At 47.7% G+C, this 21,050-nt stretch overlaps 1 protein-coding gene across 2 annotated transcripts in view; it reads right to left on the reverse strand.

Moving 5' to 3' along the window:
- The window catches only part of Ctdspl (CTD small phosphatase like), a 157,755-nt gene that overhangs the window by 26,472 nt on the left and 110,233 nt on the right, over positions 1–21,050 (reverse strand). For both annotated transcript variants that reach the window (XM_045136506.1, XM_045136508.1), the window contains exons 2-3: positions 17,860–18,014; positions 6,360–6,392 (exon numbers count right to left, since the gene is read on the reverse strand). In XM_045136506.1, coding sequence (XP_044992441.1) covers positions 6,360–6,392; positions 17,860–18,014 — 188 coding nt within the window. The remainder of the gene's footprint in view (positions 1–6,359; positions 6,393–17,859; positions 18,015–21,050) is intronic.

Genomic DNA, 21,050 nt, shown 5'->3' on the forward strand with positions numbered 1-21,050 from the left:
GTATCATTAGGCTTAGCTTCTAAAGAATTAATCAATTAATTTATTATTATTATTTTGTTTTCTGAGGTAGGGCTTCATTCTGGCCCAGACTGACCTGATAGTCACTCTGTAGTCTCAGGGTCGCCTTGAACTCATGGCGATCCTCCTAACTCTGCCTCCCGAGTGCTGGGATTAAAGGCGTGCGCCACCACGCCCGGCTCTTAGGTACATGTTTTGAGGTAGGGTCAACTAACCTGGAACCTGCCGTCCTCCTGCTTTCTGATGCCGCCACGCTGGGGTCGTAGGTGTGTGTCACCGAGCCTGGTAAGGGTGGCCCTTCCTATAGAGTCTCTTACTCAAACGTACACAGGATACACTCATAGAGAGTTGGGGTGCGGGAGCAGAAACTGATGGCAGGTGGGGACTGTGACTTACCACCTATGGTTTGGGAGTGCTGTTCATTTTAACCCTCTTCCAGGGAGTAAGTCTGAAACGACCTGTCCTGGCAGCCACGAAGACTTAACACTAATGCTATTCCTTGCTGAGTTCCACACCACAAGACATCATACATCTTACTGACTTCATTAGTTTAGGTTCTATTTTCTTTTTAGAGACGCACATAGAGAGAACTGGTGTGCCAGGGCTTCAGCCACTACAATCGAACTTCAGACGCTTATACCACCTAGTGAGCATGTGCGACCTTGTGCTTGCCTCGCCTTTGTGTGTCTGGCTTACATGGGATCTGGAGAGAGATGGAACATGGATCCTTTGGCTTTTCAGGCAAGTGCCTTAACTGCTAAGCCATCTCTCCAGTCCTCCTGTATTTTTTAAAACATATTTTATTTATTTATTTATTTGTTTGTTTATTTATGAGAGGAAGGGAGGGAGAGAGCATGGGTATGCCAGGGACTCAAGCCACTTCAAACGAACTCCAGATACATGCGCCATCCTGCGCCTGGCTTATGTGGGTACTGGGGAATTGAACCTGGGTCCTTAGGCTTTGCATGCAAGTACCTTAACCACTAAGCCATCTCTCCAGCCCTAGTTTCTGTTCTTGGTATCTGTTGAGATTGTTGCTGTCTTTGTGTTTGTGTATGAATGTACGTATGCATTTGCACATGTGTGTGGGTGCACACCCCTTTATTTGCCGAGACAAGGTCTCACAGCTTGCTGATTAGGCTAGTCTTAGTTAGCCAGCCTGCCCTGGGGATCCCCAGACTCAACTGATTTGGGATTCCAGGCGGGCACCCATGCCTGCCCAGCGTATTCATGGGTGCTGGGGATCTGAATTCCAGTCCTCACACTTGTATAGCAAGCAAGTGCGCTACCAACTGAGCCATCTCCCTGCTCCGTATTTCCTTAAGATTTCTCAGGCTCGGGGCTGCACGCTGTGCTTCGTAAGCCAGAGCAGAGGGAAGCCGAGATGGCTTTTAAGTAGAACAGTCACTCTGCTCTGCATACCGTTTCTCGGGGGAAGTGGTCTCTCGCTTTACTAAAGTAAATGACACATTCTAGTTGTCAGAACCATTCTTCTCCCCACTGTTGGCACTTTGATCGCTCAGCTACTCTGCCAACCCTCAGCCTGTAAACGGCAGTGAGGTATCACGTGACTTCAGCAAGTGTGGGGACACAGCCCCTGTGGCATCTCTCACAGAGGATGCCATCTTTTACAAGCTCACCTCCAGCCATGACCACCCCCCCAACTTCAATGTATCCAGAATTTCTGTCCCCTGCATCTCTTCCTTACCCATCAACATCTAACTTGGGCCTACGAAGCTTCCCCAGTGAGGAAGGCCCTGAACCCCAGCATCATGCCACTAACTAGAACTTTCCACAACCCACGAAACGGCCTTTCCAATAGATGTGTCAAAGGCGAGCACTCAGCAAATGGTGCCTGGGTAACTCGAGCACCCACTTGGAAAAGTCCCACTGCACTGCATGCCATGCCTTCCCACAATGTGGATTTCAGATGGGTGAAAGATGCACGCATCGTGATGAAAAAGCCCTCAAATGATTAGAAAAAATATATCGGCCATAGCCAAAGGGCAAGGAGATCTTCCTAAGCATAAAATCCAGAAGCCAGGCTGGAGGGATGGCTCAGCCATGAAGGCGCTTGCCTGAGAAGCCTAAGGAGCTAGGTTTGACTCTCCAGGTCCCATGTAAGCCAGAGGCACAAAGTGGGGCCTATGTTTGGAGTTCGTCTGTAGTGGCAAGAGGCCGCTCTCTTTCTGTTTGCAAATAAATTAAAATAAAAAATTAAGTGCTGGGCATGGTGGCACACGACTTTAATCTTAGCACTCAGGAGGCAGAGGTAGGAGGATCGCTGTGAGTTCAAGGCCACCCTGAGACTACAGAGTGAATTCCAGGTCAGCCTGGGCTAGAGTGAGACCCTACCTTGAAACCCCCCCCCAAATATATATACTTGTAAATGGATGGGGGAGGGGAGAATGAGCTCACCAGGTCCCCTAGTGCTGCAAAGAACTCCACATGCATATGCCACATTGCACATCTGGCTTTACATAGGTACTGGGAATTGAACCTGGGCTGTAAGGCTCTGTAGGCAAGTGCCTTAATCACTGAGGCATCTCTACAGCCCAATAAAGCATTTTTAAAAAGCAATAAGCAATTTGCAGACTGGTGGCTTTAACACAATCTCACATGTGCAAATATGCTTCTGTTTGTCTGGAAAATATCTGGTAGGATACGTGACAAATATTAAAGGTGGCTATTCTAGGCAGTGAGAACACATGGGAGGATTTTTTCCTTCGATGTTAATTTTTCAGCATTTAAAATTTAATCATGAGTTTGAACTATTGTTTATTAAAAAGTTAAAAATGGGCTGGGTGGCCTTTAATCTCAGCACTAGGGAGGCAGAGGTAGTATAATCGCCATGAGTTTGAGGCCACCCTGAGACTACATATGAATTCCAGGTCAGCCTGGGATAGAGTGAGAATCGACCTCAAAAAACAAAAAATAAAATAAATAAGTTAAAAATGGGCAGGAGAGATGACTCAGCAGTTAAAAGCTCTGGCTTGCAAAGCCTACCGGCCCAGGTTCAATTTTCAGTACCTACATAAAGGCAGAGGCACAAAGCAGCGCGCGTGTTTGGCATTCCTTTGCAGCAGCAGGAGGCTCTGGTGTGTCCATACACACTGAGCAGCACGTGATTGTCAACAGAGGGGTGAAAGCCAGACGCAAGCAGGGAGACACTGTCAGGAGCTTCAGTCACCCACGATCTCAAGGACACCCCAAGTTCTCACTCACTCTTAGGAGTAACCAGGTCCCCCTCAGGTCCGGAGAGGCTGGGCCCATTTGCATATGCCACCTGGGGCTTTGGCAGCTCAGTGAAGATCTTGCTGGGACTCCTTAAAATTTTATTTTGTGGGGGGTGCTGGGGACATGGTTGTCCCAGGGCTGACCCAATGGGTGCATGTAGGAGGGTGAGCAGCTTGCTGACATGACAGTGAGATCAACGACAGAAGGCGGGGACATTCTCCTCGCTAATCTCCTGCTGGAATTCTCTGAATGGTTGAGTCTACTGGAGGGAGAAGGTCGGCTTTCTCAGTGGGGTTGGTATGGACTGGCAAATGCTTCCGCTTGGCACTTAACTTTACAGAGAGCCATGAGCTACCTTTGAGGAAGAGCAAAGGTCAGTGATGCCGAAGGGGAAGAGCAGAGATTGATGCTACCCGTCACTTTTGCACAAATGTCATTAAAGGCACTCGCCTTTAATCCCAGCACTTGGGAGACAAAGGTAGGAGGATAGCTGTGGGTTGGAGGCCACCTTGATGCTACATAGTGAATTTTAGGTCAGCCTGGTCTAGAGTAAGATATTTGTGTGTGTCTGGATCTATTGCTGCTGCAAACTAACGCCAGATGCATGCCCTACTTTTTGTGTCTGGCTTTATGTGGATGCTGGGAATTGAACCTGAGCTAGCAGGCTTTGCCCTTAACTGCTGAGCCACCTCCCCAGCCCCAAAGTTATCTTGTTTTTTTTTTTTTTGGTAAAAAAAAAGTTATTTATTTATGAATGAGAGAGTAGCCACTGTAAATAAACTCCAGAGGAACGCAACACTTTGTGTATCTGGCTTCACGTGGGTTCTGAGGAATTGGATCCAGTTCTCAGGCTTTGCAGGCAAGTGCCTTAAGCACTAAACCATTTTTCCAGTCCAAGAATGAGCAGTTTTGAACAAAATAAAATTATCTAAATGCTTCTGGGGGGTTGTGGAGATAGTTCAGAGGGTAAAGGTGCTTGCTGGGATTCCCGTGTCTGGAGTTTGTTCGCAGTAGCAAAAGACCCTGGTACACTCACACTCTCCAATCAGTCAATCATAAATAATATTCTAAAAAAATAATTTTTAAACAAAAATCCCCCCAAAACAAAACAAAACAACAACAACAAAAAAAAACAGCCTTGGGCCAGTTGCAAGGGACTTGCTACTGAAACCTTTGTGTACAACCTGAGCTTAGGAAATCGACTCTGCTTTAGCATGTGACTGCCGTCTCAAGGATGTTCCAGAAAATACGTCAAAGAGACACAAGTAGATTGGAATCACATAATCCGCATCAGATAGTCTCTGTAGACTAAAAGGCCAATTTATAGACCGGCTTTGGAAGTGAGATCTCCCTGCCCCCGAGGACACAGAATTGTTTGAAAGCTTCTGTTTGATGTAGGCACCAGCTGTAAGTTCCTTCTGGGAATCTGTCCCCAGCTGCTGCTGCTTGCCAGGCCTTTGGCTGGGTGGCTCTGCTGGCTGAGCAGAGGGTTGGAGAAAAACAGTGAGAAGAAAGGGTGGCTGAGAACACGGGCACGCTGAACAGATCAGCGGGTGGCTGGGGTCGGGAGTGGGGTGCCTGATTCAGGTAGAGCCGCAGTGAAGCTGGCCGTAGGTGGGCACAGCGGGCCAGTGCTGTGAGATGAGGAAGGCTCATCCGGGTAGTTTCTCAGGGCACAGAGCAGTAGATGCTGTTAGATAAAGTAGAAATGGCCTGGTTCCCTGGAACCTGGGCATAGTGGGTCTGTTGAACCAGATGACAGCCACAGGAAAGAAGGTATCTGTGGGGCTTTCTCCCTACCCGTGGCACTGCGGCTAAGATTCTGGGGTGGATGTGGAAGCTCCACGCTACCTCAGTCTCCTCCTCCTCTTTATTTTTTTTAAAGTATTTATTTATTTGTGTGTGAGAGGTAGAGAAAGAGAGAGAGACAGATAGAAAGACAGAGAATGGGTGTGCCAGAGCCTCAGCCACTGCAAATGAACTCCAGATGCATGTACCACCTTGTGCATCTGGCTTTATGTGGGTACTGGGGAATCAAACCTTGGTCCTTTGGCTTTGCTGATAAGCATCTTAACTGCCAAGCCATCTCTCCAGCCCCAGCTTTTTCTTAAAAAAAAAAAATAATATATATATATATATGTTATACACACACACACATACACATATATACTATAGGGTCTCACTCTAGCCAAGGCTGACCTGGAACTCACTATGTAGTCTCAGGGTGGCCTCGATCTCATGGTGATCCATCTACCTCTGCCTCCCAAGTGCTGGGATTAAAGGCGTATGTCACCACGCCCGGCTTTAAAATATAGTTTTATTTATTCATGAAGAGAGAGACAGAGAGAGAATGAATGAATGCATATGAATCTGCCAGAATCTCTTGCTGCTATACACCAATTCCAGGCACAGGCGCCACTTTGCGCATCTGGCTTTGCAAGGATACTGGGGAATTGAACTCGGGCTGACAGGCTTTGCAAGCAAGCACCTCTAACTGCTGAACTGTCTCCCCTGATCTTCTACTTTTTTTTTTTTAATAAAGCAAAGGAGATTTTTTTTGTGTGTGTTGGCGGTGGGTGGGTGGGGTGGTGAAATAGCCCCAAAGTGTCAGGACAAACATATTTAGGGTTCTAGCTAGCATCCAGAGAAAGAAAGGAAAAAAAAAACTTTTCTGAGAAGTGGGAAGGCTCAGCAGTCAGGGTCTGCTAGCAACTGCACCAAAGGGAGGGGGTTCTGGGCAGCACACTGGGCACATCATCTCATTAGGGACACCAGTCCTCGGGTCTTTCTGGCATGTCTGTAGGTGAGCGATGATCTCTTGAGCAGGTAAATGCTTGACAAACTCCACTGGCTTAATCCAACCTCAGCTTCTTGGGTCTGGGAGGCCCTTCCCAGGAGGAAAGGAGACATGAAAGTACTTGTGCACAGTACTTTCTGCTCACAGTTAAAAACTTAGCTTCATTTCTCTTTTTAACAAAACAGAGGTGTTTATACCACATGAAAAAGCTCACCAGAAACAAGACCATTAATTTTTTCCCCTGTTAGTAGGCCCCAATGTACAGATTCTACACAACTTTTAATAAAACTGGATAAATTATACATACACTTGGTATGGGGATGATCTGCCTCTGGTCACCCTGAGGAAACAAGAGGAGAAAAAAAAATCATTGTCAGGTTTAAATAAGAAGAAATCACATTCTCGGGTTGGAGAGATGGCTTAGCAGTTAAGGCACTTGCCTTTAAAACCTAAGGACCCAGATTCAGCACCCCAGTGCCTTTGTAACCCAGATGCACAAGGGGACACATGCAGCTGGAGTTCCTTTGCAATGGCTAGAGGCCCTGGCGTGCCTGTTGTATGTGCCTTTCCCTCTAACAAATAAATAAAAATAAAAAATATATATTTTTAAATTTTTGTTTATTTTTATTTATTTATTTTTAGAGCAACAGACAGAGAGAGAAAGGCACAGAGAGAGAGAGAGAGAGAGAGAGAGGGAGGGAGGGAGGAAGAGAGAGAGCGGGAGAGAGAATGTGCACACCAGGGCCTCCAGCCACTGCAATCGAACTCCAGACGCATGCGCCCCCTTGTGCATCTGGCTAACGTGGGTCCTGGGGAATCGAGCCTCAAACCGGGTATCCTTAGGTTTCACAGGCAAACGCTTAACTGCTAAGCCATCTTTCCAGCACCAAAATCAAATATTTTTTTTTAAAAAGAAATCATATTTTCCAAAAGACACTTCTTAGTACTCCTGAGCATGGTCAATCACTGCAAGCGCTTAACCGCTAAGCCATCTTTCCAGCACCAAAATAAAATATTTTTTTTAAAAAAGAAATCATATTTTAAAAAGACACTTCTTAGTACTCCTGAGCACGGTCAAGCACCGCACTGGAAGGCCTTCCTCTGTCCCCTGCCGCCTGGTCGCTGAGCAGAAGGAGCCCGGGCTGCCCCTCGCCCCTCCCAGAACCCTCCTGCACATGCAGGCTGGGCTTCTGGGCCTCAATGCCTTCTTGTTCACTGAAGCAGTGCCTCTCGTACTCCCGGGAATTCAACTCCAAACTTTAAAACAGAAAAACGAAAGCTCATAACTTTGATCCTTATTTCCTGTAAAAGTGGCTTGTTTCTTGTTTTAAGCAATTTCTTTTTCCTTTTTTTTTTCTTTTGCCCTGAGAGGACCAAGTCAATGTAATAACTCAGGGAGAAGTAATGGAGGTGAAGAGATTACAGGGAACCCCTGTTCACACCAGGTCCTCTTTCAGGGACGGCTGGGGCGCAGGGATGGGGAAAGGCACACAGAGTTCTCTCCCACAGGCCACAGATTGCCGCGCTCCCCTTTAAGGAAAACAGAGCTTGTATTCATTGGGAACGGCAAGAAAATTGAGGCCCAAGAAAGGGCCCCGACATCCCTCAGCCCTGAATGCCAGCCATTCCAAATGCAGTTGGCAGAAAGTCCATTTCAACAGCGCTAAACGGTAATGCACGAGCAAGTTCCTTTGCAGTGGGCCACGTCTACTCCCCGTATTTCTTCTGTTCAGATATCAGGATGGGGAGGCCTCGGGAGGAAGATGTGCCCATGGGGTCTCGTGTGAGAACCACCCCTCTTGCTTGGCAGTTGCAGGTGGCTGGTACCTCGGAGCTCTGCTTTTTATTTATTTATTCATTTATATGAGAGAGAGAGAGAGAATGGGTGCGCCAGGGCCGCTAGCCACTGCAAGCATGTGCCATCTTGTGCATCTGGCTCACTTGGGTCCTGGAGAATCGACCTGGGTTCTTATGCTTCGCAGACAAGTGCTTTAACCACTAAGCCACACCCCTCCAGCCCTCTGCTCTAACTTAAAAATTTTTTTGTTTATATTTATTTATTTATTTGAAAGTGGCAGACAGAGAAAGAGGCAGACAGAGAGAATGGGCGCACCAGGGCTTCCAGCCACTGCAAACGAACTCCAGACGCGTGCGCCCCCTTGTGCATCTGGCTAACGTGGGACCTGGGGAACCGAGCCTCGAACCGGGGTCCTTAGGCTTCACAGGCAAGCGCTTAACCGCTAAGCCATCTCTCCAGCCCTCTGCTCTAACTTTTAAGACCCGCTTAGCAACTTCCGCATCGTCTCTGGTCCCCAGTCATCACCTCTACAGTGTACCCGCAATGCCTGTTTCCTCTACGGTGGTGTTGATGGCTCTGTGCCTTGTCAGGAGACTTGGGGCTTGTCTGCGGGGTTCTGAGATGTCTCGTAATTGCTCAGGGCCGAGCTGCACAGCTACCCAATGTGACATCATGCTCTAATCAAGGCTTGGATTTCACAAGTTTGTGCAGAGAACTTCATTCTAGAAGCTTCTATCTGTTATTCCAAATATCTGGACTTAGGAACAGGTCACTGCTCTTGGTAGTGGAGATTTTAACTAGAAGCTCCTAAGCCTGTTGGACTACTCTAGAAAGTCTTTTTAAAAAAGTATTTCTTTGCAAGGTAGGGAGGAGGGAGAGGAGCCAGCTCATAGGCATGCCAGGACCTCCTGGCCCTGCAAATGAACTCCCGACACATGTGCTACTTTGTGCATCTGACTTTATGTGGGCATTGCAGAAATCAAACCTGGGACAGAAGGCTTTGGTAGTGAGTGTCTTTAACTGCTGATCTAGCTCCCCAGCTGCCTTTTCATTTTTTGCCTATGTTAAAAAAATATTTTATTTGTATTTATTTATTTGAGAGAGGGGGAAAGAGGGGGGGGGGTGGGGAGAGGGGAAAAAATGGGCATGCCAGGATCTCCAGCAACTGCAAATGAACTCCAGATGCATGTGTCAGTTTGTGCATCTATCTTACAGGGGTCCTGGGGAATTGAACTTCGGTCCTTTGGCTTTGCAGGCAAGTGCCTTAACCACGAAGCCATCTCTCCAGCCCCCTATTTAAAAAAAATAATTTGCAAGGATAGACAGAGAGGAAGGGGGAAGAGAGAATACGGGTGTGCCAGGGCCTCTAGCTGCTGCATGCACCATGTTGTGCATCTGGCTTTATGTGGGTACTGGGGAATCGATCCCAGGTTGTTAGGCTTGCAGGCAAGCACCTGAACCACTGAGCCCTATCTCCAGCCTTGTCTTTTTCCTTTTCATGAGTGTGTAGTGTGGTGTGTGTGTACACGTGTGTGGAGGTGTGCATGAATGTGCAACGTGTGTATGCAGGTGTGTACACAGCTTTCTCACAGATTTGGAGGTCACTGGCTTGGTTAGACTAGGTGGCCCACACATCCCGAGCACCCTTCTGTGTCTGCTGGCCCAGATCAATGATTACTGGTGGATGCTGTCACCCCTGACATTATAGCTGGGCACTGGGGCTCAAACACAGCTTCTCATGCTTGAGGGGCAAGAACTTTACTCACTGAGCCATCTCTCTAGCCCTGTAGCTGATTTTATTTAAAAAGCGGTTTTGACAAAGTCCATGCATGAATACTAAGTCCAGGAGTGCCTGGCTGTGTCAAAGGAACAGCCTTTAATTTTATTTATGTATGAGAGAGAGAAGGGGGGAGGGAGAGAGAGAGAGAAAAGAGAGAATGGGCACACCAGGACCTTCACCTGCTACAAATGAACTCCAAACACATGCGCCACCTTGCGTATCTGGCTTACATGGGTACTGGGGAATTGAACCTGGGCCCTTTGCAGGCAAGTGACTTAACCGTTAAGCCATCTCTCCAGTCCAGAAAAGTGCTCTTTTTTAAAAAAAAAAATTCTTTTTCAGGTTTCTTTTTAAAAATTTTTATTTATTTATTAGAGAGAGAAAGAAATGGGCGCATCAGGGCCTCTCGCTGCTGCAAATGAACTCCATGTATATGTTCCATGTTGTGAAACTGGCTTTATGTGGGTGCTGGGGAATTGAGCCCAGGCCTGCTGGTTTTACAAGCAAGCACTTTAACCACCGAGCCATCTCCCCAGCTCTTACATTTTTTATATGTATATATAAATTATTTTGTTGGGCAGTGCCAAAGGAGGCTTAGCCAACCTATGACAGATGGGCATCAAGAAGGAAAGATAAACCTGACTTGTTTAAAGCCGCCTGGGTTTCCTTGTTACTGAAGCAGAGCTAGGCCCGTGCTGACTTTGTCACTCCCCTGGTCCCCAGAGCAGAATGTAATGTGCTGGATTGCGTTCCTCCCTTTGGAGCCACCCTGGCTGCTATCTGTGTGACAAAGGCCTGGCAGTAAGCCATCAACAAAGGTCTCCTGGGAGTTCTGCTAAAGCACAGATAAAAAGGGGACAGACAGGGCTAGTGTCACTCTCCCCCTCCCCCTCCCCCTTCCTATGAGTGCAGAGCTGACGCCGGCAGCTTGCAACTTGGAAGGAGGGGAAGACCCCCCCCACACACACACACCAAGGATGACCAAACATACGCAGATATACAGAGCTTGGGATTCTGATGGCATCCCAGGCACCAATACCAACCCCAGGACCTGCCTGATTCAGGCTTATTTTATTTATTTATTTGCAAGAAAGGAAGAGGCAGAGAGAGAGAGAAAGAGAGAGAGAGGGAGAATGGGCACACCAGGGCCTCCAGCCACTGCAAAAGAACTCCAGATGCACACGCCCATTGTGCAACTGGCTAACGTGGGTCTGGTGAGTCGAACTGGTTTTCTTTTGCTTTGCAGGCAAACACCGTAACCGCTAAGCCATCTCTCCAGCCCTTTATTTTTTTAAACATATTTTTATTTACTTATTTTTTTTATTTGAGAGACAGGAAGAGGGACAGAGAGAGAATGGGTGCGCCAGGGCTTCTAGCCACTGCAAAGGAACTCCACATGCATGCGCCACCTTATGCATCTGGCTTATGTGGGTCTTGGGGAATTGAACCTGGGTCTTTTGGCTTTGCAGGCAAGTGCCTTAACTGCTAAGCTATCTCTTCAGCCTGACTTAGGCTTTTTATGTGAGAAAAAACAACTCTCTATTTGTTTAAGCTCTTGTCTGTTAGTTTTCTTTTACTGGCTGCAAAAATCATTTCTATCTGATGACAGGTGAATTCTTGGTCATAGCGTTGAGCTGAATTTGTCATACTAATTTGATGTACACTTGGTTTTCTGTTAGGAGAATCTGTTTGCTAACTTTTTCTTTAATTCTATGATTCTGTATGTGTTATTTACTCTCTTACATTTTCCTTTTTAATTCCCCCCCAACCCCCAAAGTGAGGTCTTACTCTAGCCCAAGGGTGACCTGGAACTCAACTCTGTAGTCCCAGGCTGGCCTTGGACTCACAGCAATCCTTTTACCTCTGCCTCCTGAGTGAGGGCATTAGGAGCGAGTGCCACCAACACCTGGCTCTTTTTCTTAATTTTGAGAGCTCATCCACATTTCTTTTTATTTCTCCTTTCTCCTTCCAGCAATTTTCAGGACCCGTCTTTCAATTGCACTCATTGTCACAGGTCTATTCCCAAGTAAGAACTGTTCCTACATTTCCACCTTTTTAAGGTTTATAGAGACTTTATTAGATTAAGAGAAGGAAAGACAAGAAAGTGCAGAGAGCTCCTGGCATGTGGAGAGCCCATGTGGGAGTCAGGGTGTGTGTGGGGGGTCTCCCCTTGTCTCAGACCGGCTGGGCTGAGATGAGTGATGGCTTCCCCAGGAGCTGAAAGTCCATGAGCCAGCCAAGAGAGTTTGTCCCCCCCCCACCCATAGGGGTCTCTTTATAACCTTATTCCATGTCCATAATTTTAATTTCTTTTAAAAACTATTTATTTATCTGCAAGCAGAGAAAGAAAGAAGAGAGCATTAATGGATGCACCAAAGGTGTCTAGCCACTGCAAACAAATTCCAGATGCATGCACCACTTTGTGCATCTGGCTTTACTTGGGTACTGGGGAATTGAACCCGGGTCATTAGGCTTTGCAAGCAAGCACCCTGAACCATCTCTTCAGCCTCATTTCCATAATTTTATCATCACTGGGTATCAATCACACCCATTGATTTTTTTTTTCTTTGCCTCTTCTCTGAACCATTGTATGTCTGAATATATCCTTTTTGGGTTTTAGGAAAGGTTAGATTTTTTTTTTTGTTTTTCTTCAAGGTAGGGTCTCACTCTCTGACCTGGAATTCACTATGGAGTTTCAGGGTGGCCTTGATCTCCTCCTATGTCTCCCTTACAAGTGCTGAGTTTAAAAGCATGTGCCACCACGCCAAACTTTAAGGCTAGCTTTTAAATATACAACATTTTTGCTTTGTTTTTTTTTTCCTCTCAATAATCTGTAAATATTCTCCACAATTTTCTGTCTTTTCCTGTGTTGATAAGTCTGCTACTAATATAATTGTTTTCTCTGAAAAATTGTTTTTGTTCTGCTAGCTTGTAAGAGCTTCTAGTTGCTTTCTTTTCAAATTCCAGCAGGATGTATGCAGAACTGGGCTCCTCTCCTGCCTCCCTGCCCCTGTGGTAGAACTGATGAAGTCTTTCAATTTGCAGGTGCATGCTGTCTTTTTCAGCTCAAGGGGGGAAAAAAAAAATCCTGCTTTTACTTTTTCTCCATCTGAAACTCCTGCTATTTGCGTTAGTTCTCCTCCACATCTCTTCGCCTCCCTCATGATTTCCATCTTTGTGTTTCTGGTCTGAATTCTAAGATCTTTCTTCCACTTAACTTTTCCAGCACATTAATTCAGTTCTCAGAAGTGGCAATTCTCTCACTTTCTTCTTCTCCCCCTCACTTGTTTACTGAGTTTTTATATTCCAAGCTATGAGATTTTCCAGTTCCACAAGCTACTTCTGGTCAGAAGGGCCGTCCCAAGCTGCTTGCGGAAGCTCCCTTCACCCCTTCTGCATCCCCCACCTCCCACCAGGGAGCCCCAGTTCTAATTTTCCAGCTTGGACTTTCTCAGCCGGGCTGCATAGGTGTTGTGTGTTCTATTCTGTCCTCTGGCAAGTGGCAGATGAAGATAAAGCCCAGTGATGGTCTCCGTGGGTCAGCAGAGGCCACGAGGACAGACCACAAAGGGACAAGAAAGACGGCCGCTCCACGGCTTCGCCAGCGCAGCCTCTCCCAGGCTCCCCCGCAGGAAGCGGACAGGGCAAGTCCTCTCCTGCAGGATCCACGGGCCCTCACGGATGGCTGACCTTTCAAGTCTGCCCTAGGACTCGGGGAGAGACCAGCATTTTCCATGGCTGGTAGTTCCTTGCTTCCCACTGAATACCAGGAACGAATCCAGCGCCTGCCCTCACCTTGGCGACAGGAGATCTGCGCATCATCATGCACTGTGCAGCTTCCGCCCGCGGGCCCACTTTGGCTCATGCAGAGAAGGGACTCCCAGTGGTCAGAACCCTGCATGCAGACAGTCCACCCCCGAGCTCCCCGCTCTCAACTGGATGTACTTTCAGAATAAATTTACTTTTAAACCGTTGAAGTATTTTAAGCTATTTTAAGGAAGATGGGCGAAGGGGAAGTACTGTGTTAAGGAAAAAATCCTGTATATAACGTCACCTCTTCTAGCTTGTCATAGGTTCCTTCTAGTCTTATAAACACCTGTATGTGAAAGCGAGTGGTGATACACATACTTCTTTCCCTCTTTCTTTCTTTCTTTCTTTCTCTCTCTCTCTCTCTCTCTCTCTCTCTCTTTCTTTCTTTCTTCTTAATGTTTTTGTTTTTCAAGGTAGGCTCTCACTCTAGTCCAGGCTGATCTGGAATTTACTATGTAGAATCAGAGTGGCCTCGAACTCACAGTGATCCTCCCACCTCTGCCTCCTGAGTGCTGGGATTAAAGGTGTGTGCCACCACGCCTGGCTGATACACATACTTGTGAACACACTCACTGTGGTGGTTTGAAAATGAAATGTCTCTCATGGCCTCATGTGTTTGTGATCAAGCCTCATACTTACTCCCCAGCTGGTGGGGCCTTTGGGAGGAGGAGTCTTGCTGGAGGAGGTGTGTGACTGGTGGGGCCTTTGGGAGGTGGAGCCTTGCTGGAGGACGTGTGTGACTGGTGGGGCCTTTGGGAGGCGGAGCCTTGCTGGAGGAGGTGTGTGACTGGTGGGGCCTTTGGGAGGCGGAGCCTTGCTGGAGGAGGTGTGTGACTGGTGGGGCCTTTGGGAGGCGGAGCCTTGCTGGAGGAGGTGTGTGACTGGTGGGGCCTTTGGGAGGTGGAGCCTTGATGGAGGAGGTGTGTCACTGCAGTGGACCTTGAGGTTTATTAGTCCAGCCCACTGTGTGTTCAGAGCTAGCTCCATCTTGCTGCTACTTTCCAGCTGATGTGACAAGATGTGATGCTGTCTGTGCCCCTACTGTGCTTTCTCAGAAATGATGAAATTTCCTCTGGAGACCGTAGCCCAGATAAATCCTTTCCTTCCATAGCCAGCTTTTTTGGTTGGATGTTTTGTCACAGCAACAAAAAGGCAACTGCTACACTCACCTGTGGTATTTATGTTGTGAACATTTCTTCATATATATATATATACATACATGCTAGGGCCTCTAGCCACTGCAAACGAACTCCAGACGTGTGTGCCCTCTTGTGCATCTGGCTTAAGTGGTCCTGGGAAATAGAACCTGGGTTCTTGGCTTTACAGGCAAGTACCTAACTGCTAAGCCATCTTTCCAGTCCTCATTTTTTTTTTTGTGTCTGGCTTTACATGGGTGTCATGGAATTGAATGAGGACCAGCAAGCTTTGTAAGCATACTCCTTTCATGGAAAATGTTATACCCACTGAGCCATCTCCTCAGCCCCTGGATGTGTCATTTTTTAATAATAGCACATCATTTGATTGTGTGGCTGTGCTATAGTTCTTTTAACCAATTGTCTATTATCTAATATAATAGGTAGAAGATAATGAATGAAAGATAATAGATGGAATATTATGGTTTAATCTTTGCACATTTTAATTATGAAATATGCTGCAAAATGAAATAGACATTTTAAAAACAATATGCATTTGTGGAGACCTGAGGACAACCTCGGGGTGTTTGTCCTTTTCTTCCACTATTTTGAGCCTTGTTGCTTTGTTTCTGCTGCTCTGTGTGCACCAGTTTGGCTGGTCAGAAAGCTTCCACATTTCAGGGTTCCACCTCCCCTATTGATGTGGGTGTTTTGGGATCAAAGACTCATGTACACTTTGCATCCTGCTTTACGTGAATGCTGGGGAATTGAACTTATAGGGCAGCAGACTTGCAGGCACCTTTAACTGATGAGCCGTCTCCCCATGCCCCAAATAGGAATATTTTAAGTCATATCACCAAATGTTCCTCTAGAAACATGTAATCAATTAACACCCTCTTTAAACTACTTACCACCACCTGACAGCCTCTATCTTCTCCCCACACCACATGCATTATCTTTAAAAACTTGAGGGGCTCGAGAGATGGCTAAGCAGCTAAGGCATTTGCCTGCAAAGCCTAATGACCTGAGTTCAATTCCCCAGTACCCACATAAAGCCAGTTGCGCAAAGCGGCACGTGGATCTGGAGTTTGTTTGCAGTGGCTGGAGGCCCTGGCATGCCCCTTTCTCTTTGTCTGTCTTTCTTCTCTCTATTTCTCTCTGCTTGCAAATAAATAAATATATAAATAACTAAATTATTTAAAAATACTTGATAGAAAAGGGCATCTTGTAGTTTTATTTTGCATTTCTTGGATCACTGACCATGACAAACACTTTTCATGGTTTGAATTTTCTCATATGTGTGTAGTAGCCTGCTCCTTGCTAAGACAAAACACCTGACCAGAAGCAGCCTGTGAAGGCAGAGGGTTTCTTGGAGGCTTGCGGTATTCAGAAGAAGCTTCCTGTGGTGGAGAAAGCATGGCCGAAGCAGAGGCTGGGCATCCCGTCCTCAGCTGGCTCACACCTTGTCACACATCTGGATGGAGGCAGTCTAAGTCCTGGGCTTGGAGCTGGGCTAGTAGATTTCAAGGTCCACCCCAGCGACACACCTCCTCCAGCAAGGCTCCACCTCCCAGAGGTCTCGCCAGCTGGGGATCAAGTATGAGGCTTCATCACAAAGACATGAGGCCATGGGGGACATATCTCAAACCACCATAACATATTTATTTATTTTGTGTGTGTGAGAGAGACAGAGAGAGAGAGGGAAAGAATTGGCACGCCAGGGCCTCAGCCCCTGCAATCGAACTCCAGACGCTTGTGCCACCTAGTGGGCATTTACCACCTTGCGCTTGTCTCACCTTTGCGTGTCTGGCTTACGTGGGACCTGGAGAGTCGAACATGGGTCCTTAGGCTTCGCAGGCAAGCGCCTTAACTGCCAAGCCATCTCTCCAGCCCTCAAACCACCACAATATGTTTTGATATTTCCTCCTATGTTTGACCAACTCTGTGTCTTATTGTGTGAATTACACGTTTGTGTCCTCTGCTCATGTTAAGTGGGAGGTTTTGGTCCTCCACTTTCATAATGAATCCTGTTTTGTCTAAGGCTAATGCTGTAACCTGCCTCCTCTTCGCTTACTCTGTGAGGATGTCTCTGCCTATCGCTGTACTTTTCGCTGTTCTGACTCACTTCGTTTCAGACATATCTGTTAGACAGCATGTGCATGGATTCTGGGTTCTGGCCTATCACGACAGCCCCACACATGCGAGCTGGGCAGGCGTCCACCACCGAGCTGTACATCCTCAGCCCTTCCACGAGTGTCGTTGCTAAATGCGCACTGCTTGTTATGACACGGGTAATCACACTCAGCTGTGCCTGTCGGGTCTCCATGTCTACAGCTCTTTGTCTCTGCATTTCTGTATTTGCTATTAGTTCTTTCTTTCAATGAATTATGAACTTTACTCTATGAACAAATTGCCTGTTTGACATATCCCCCCTCGGGCTATCCTCTTACATCCCTTCTACCCAGCCCCATTCCACCAAGGACCCTCCCTCCTAAGTGGGTTTACTGGCATGAAGGCATCAGTCAGTCACTGGGGACGGTGGGGGGGGGGGCGGGTGGCGGGGAGACAATATGTTAGGGGATTACTTCACCTCCTGTGGCTCTTAGAATGTTTCACCTCTCGATCCACAATGTTCCCAGAACCTTGGCAAATGTGCTCTAAGTCTACTTTTAGTGTTGAGCTTTCTGCAACCTCTGATTTTCTGCTTTCGTTCCCTACGTCACACACTGAATTTCCAAGAGATGAAGTTACAGAAATGTGAAGTGAGTCTTCCAGCTCCCATCATACATGTTCTTTACTTGCTAAGTAGGACTGCCTGAAATACCCTCTTCCAAGCTACTCTAACTGCTGAGCCGACTTCTCAGCTCCCTGACGTATTCTTTATCAAAGATTAATTTTGTTTGCAATTACCCATCTTTAAGTAAATGGATACACCTGCACTATCACCTACTCTGGCATTTGAGAGTGTGGGCGCAGGCCTGAGTGGGGGGGTCAGAGGACACAGCCTTGGGTATATGGTTCCTCGCCTTCCACCTTGTTCTCTGCTGCTGGCCCCTGAGCTTCTGAGGGATTCTCCTGTCTCTGCCTTGCATTTAGCCAGTGGCATGCTGGGAATGCAGCCCTCGCCTAAGGTGCTCAGCTTCACACGGGTCCAGGGGATCTGAACTCAGACACTCAGGCTCGTGTGGACAGCCCTTGATCCACTGAGCCATCTCCCCAGCCCGGACAGAGGTGCCCCCCACTGCAGTTTCCCGGAGTCCGCGGCGTGCCCCGCCCCCACACTGACCTTCTGAAGCCCGCCGTTCTCCTCCACCAGCGGCGGGCGCGCACTGGGGCTGCTGGGCGCAGGGGGCTCCACATTGTAACCCCGGAAGCAGCAGAAGAAGGAGCTAAGGATGCTGCGGCTTCTCTGCTTCTTCAAGCTGACGTTGCACTGCGAGGCTGGAAAGAGAAACAGAGCACTGTGGCCAAGCGCGGAGATCCTGGGCCGTGCGCTGCCCCCCGGCACCCTGACTCCAGGGACCCTGCTCTGACAAGAAGACGAGGGGTCCCTGGAGCCCAAGCCCACAGGTTGTACAAATCCCTCTGACTTTAGGCCAGCAGTAATTTCTTGCTCATTAATTGCACCATCCTCAAGGTCACGGCCATAAGCATTCCTGAGTCCAACAGATGAAGACTTCCCACCACCCATCAAGCGTTACTTCGAAACAAATGCGCTTTCAGGCACAAACCAAACTTGGCACTCCGGGAGGCACTTTTCCACCACAGGTACTGAGAGAGTGTCATTTTGAAGCTAGGTTCTGGGACACCCCCTGCTCATTATGGTAATGATCAACTTCTCAGGTGAAAACTAAACTCCGAGGGGCTGGGGAGATGGCTCAGTGGTTAACGGCACACGCTTGCATAGCCTGCTGGCCTTGGCTCAATTCCCAAGTATCTGTGAAAAGCCAGATGCGCAAAGTGGCACATGCGCCTGGAGTTTGTTGGAAGTAGCAAGAGGTCCTGGCACATCTTTCTTTCTCTCTCTTTCAAATAAATAAAAATAATTTAAAATAAAATAAAATATGAGGGCTTGGCGTGGTGGTGCATGCCTTTAATCTCAGCACTTGGGAGGCAGAGGTAGGAGGAACGCTGTGAGTTTGAGGCCACCCTGAGACAACATAGTGAATTCCAGGTCAACCTGGACTAGAGTGAGACCCTACCTCGAAAAAAAAAAAAAAAAAAAGAAAAGAAAAAAAGAGGGGTGAGGAGATGGCTCAGTGGTGAAGTGCTCGCTGCATAAACGTGAGGACCTGCGTTCAGATCCCAGCACCCAATATAAATCTGGGTTCCACCTGACGTTGACTGCTGGCCTCCATTTTCACCCATGCACACATGTGTGCCCACACACGTGCGAACACACACATGCACACCCCACATGTACACAAACCCACACAATAAAGTAACCACATTTTCTAAACTAAATGGGCGCAAACGTCGCTGTTTGTTAGAGGCTGATGCAGGGGTGGGGGTGGGGGTCTGGACCACCGAAGCACAGGGCTGAGGGCTTCCATTACAGACACAGCAGGGGGTGAGGCATGGGGAACACGTGTTCTCACTGAGCAGGTCAAGGCCCATCTTCTTAAGACCCAAGTTAACTGTGTACCCCAGCCTGTCCTGGACTCTGGCACCAGAGGGAGCGATGAAACCCTTGTGTTTACCCAGGGCTTAGGACAAGCTGCCACAAGTGAGAAATGAACAGGCACACTCTGGCACAGATGGAAAACACACCTTGGGGCAGAAGGCTGACAGCGCGAAGGGCAGGAGCATTTTGCCCGGGAATGCAGCTCGGGCAGTCCCACCGCATACCAGCGCGGGGTGGGTTAGCCGAGCTTTGAGCGGAGGCCACGGGCCAGGGACCAAGCTGAGGGTTCCGTGAGAGGAGGCTGAAGTGCGTGGTAACTGGCGGCTCTCATCTTGCCTCAAAAGCAGCTTCAGCACTTGTGTCGTTTTTGTGCGCTTTCGAGAGATGCGTACAGCACCTTTCTTCCCCAGAGATCATGAAACCTTTGCTAAAATTTTAGGGGTACTTTCTTGGTAGTGGCAAAACCAAATGCATTCAGACAGGAATTCTGAAAAGTTTTTTTTTTTTTTTTTTTAATTTTTTTGAGTAATTCAGCAGACATAGTTGAGTTCTAGCCAGGTCTGGGTAAAGGGCCTTCTCACCATGTGAATTTAAGACCCTCACTCTTTAAAGATGAGGTTTAGAATCATAAATCCCTGGGCTGGTTGTGTGTGTGTGTGTGTGTGTGTGTGTGTGTGTGGTGTAGAGGCCAACAGTCAACATTGGGTTGCTTGCCACCCTATTATTATTTTTTTTGAGAGGTATTTATTTATTTATTTAGATTTACTTATTAGTGAGAGAGAGAGACAAAGAGAATGGGTACACCAGGGCCTCCAGCCACTGCAAACAAACTTCAGATGCATGCACCACCTTGTGCATCTGGTTTACATGGGTCCTGGGGAATCAAACCTGGGTCCTCAGGCTTTGCAGGCAAGCGCCTTAACTGCTAAGCCAATCCCTCCAGCTCCTGGGAGGTATTTAGAGGTGGCCATACCACATACCACACACAAACCAGAACAGATTTTGTTTTGTTAATTTGTTTTGTTTTTCAAGGCAGTCGCCACCCTATTATTACTATTATTTTTTAAGATACTGTCTCTCACTGAACCTGGTGCTCACTGATTCAGTTAGACTAGCTAGTGAGACCTCGGAATCTTCCTGTCTTGCCTCCCCAGCACGGAGATGCTGCAACATCTGGCTTTTACATGGGGTGCCGGGGATTTGAACTGAGGTCCTTGTGCTTGTGGGCCAAGCACTTTACCCACTGAACCATCTCCCCCGTACCCAGGCTGGCTGCCTTCACTTTCCTCATGAATCCTTGAGTGCATGTCACAGAGCACTGGCGGTCTCGTTTCAGGACTCACATGGTGAACCAGGCCATTGGGCCAACAGGCCATTGGGCCAAGCCTCGGTGAATGATGGGAAAAGATACTGGTTGCTGTCCAGTTGATGGAAAGCCCACCCTCTAAGGAGCACGACGTCACCCTCATGGCAGCACATGGTGCTGGAGCCACGGCTTCTGTCTCTCCTGAGAAGATGCAACCTGTACTTGTTGGTGTCAGGATTCGCACCCAAGAGCCTCTTATTCCAAGTGTGTGGTTTCCCCGTGAGTCATGGTGAAGACAAGACTCAGAACAATTTAGGCTTCGTGAAGAAGCATGAAGGGACTGGAGAGGTGGCTCAGCAGTTAAGGCACTTGCCTGCAAAGCCTAAGAGCACAGGTTCGATTCCCCAGGATCCACATGAAGCCAGTTGCACAAAGTGGTGCATGCAGCTGGAGTTCAGTTGCAGTGGCTAGAGGCCCTGGCACACCCCTTCTCCCTCTGTGTGTCTCCCTCTTCTTGCAAATAAATAAAAGTATTAAAAACAAAAGA

This window comes from Jaculus jaculus, chromosome 17, assembly GCF_020740685.1.
Source record: "Jaculus jaculus isolate mJacJac1 chromosome 17, mJacJac1.mat.Y.cur, whole genome shotgun sequence".
Lineage (NCBI taxonomy): Eukaryota > Metazoa > Chordata > Mammalia > Rodentia > Dipodidae > Jaculus > Jaculus jaculus.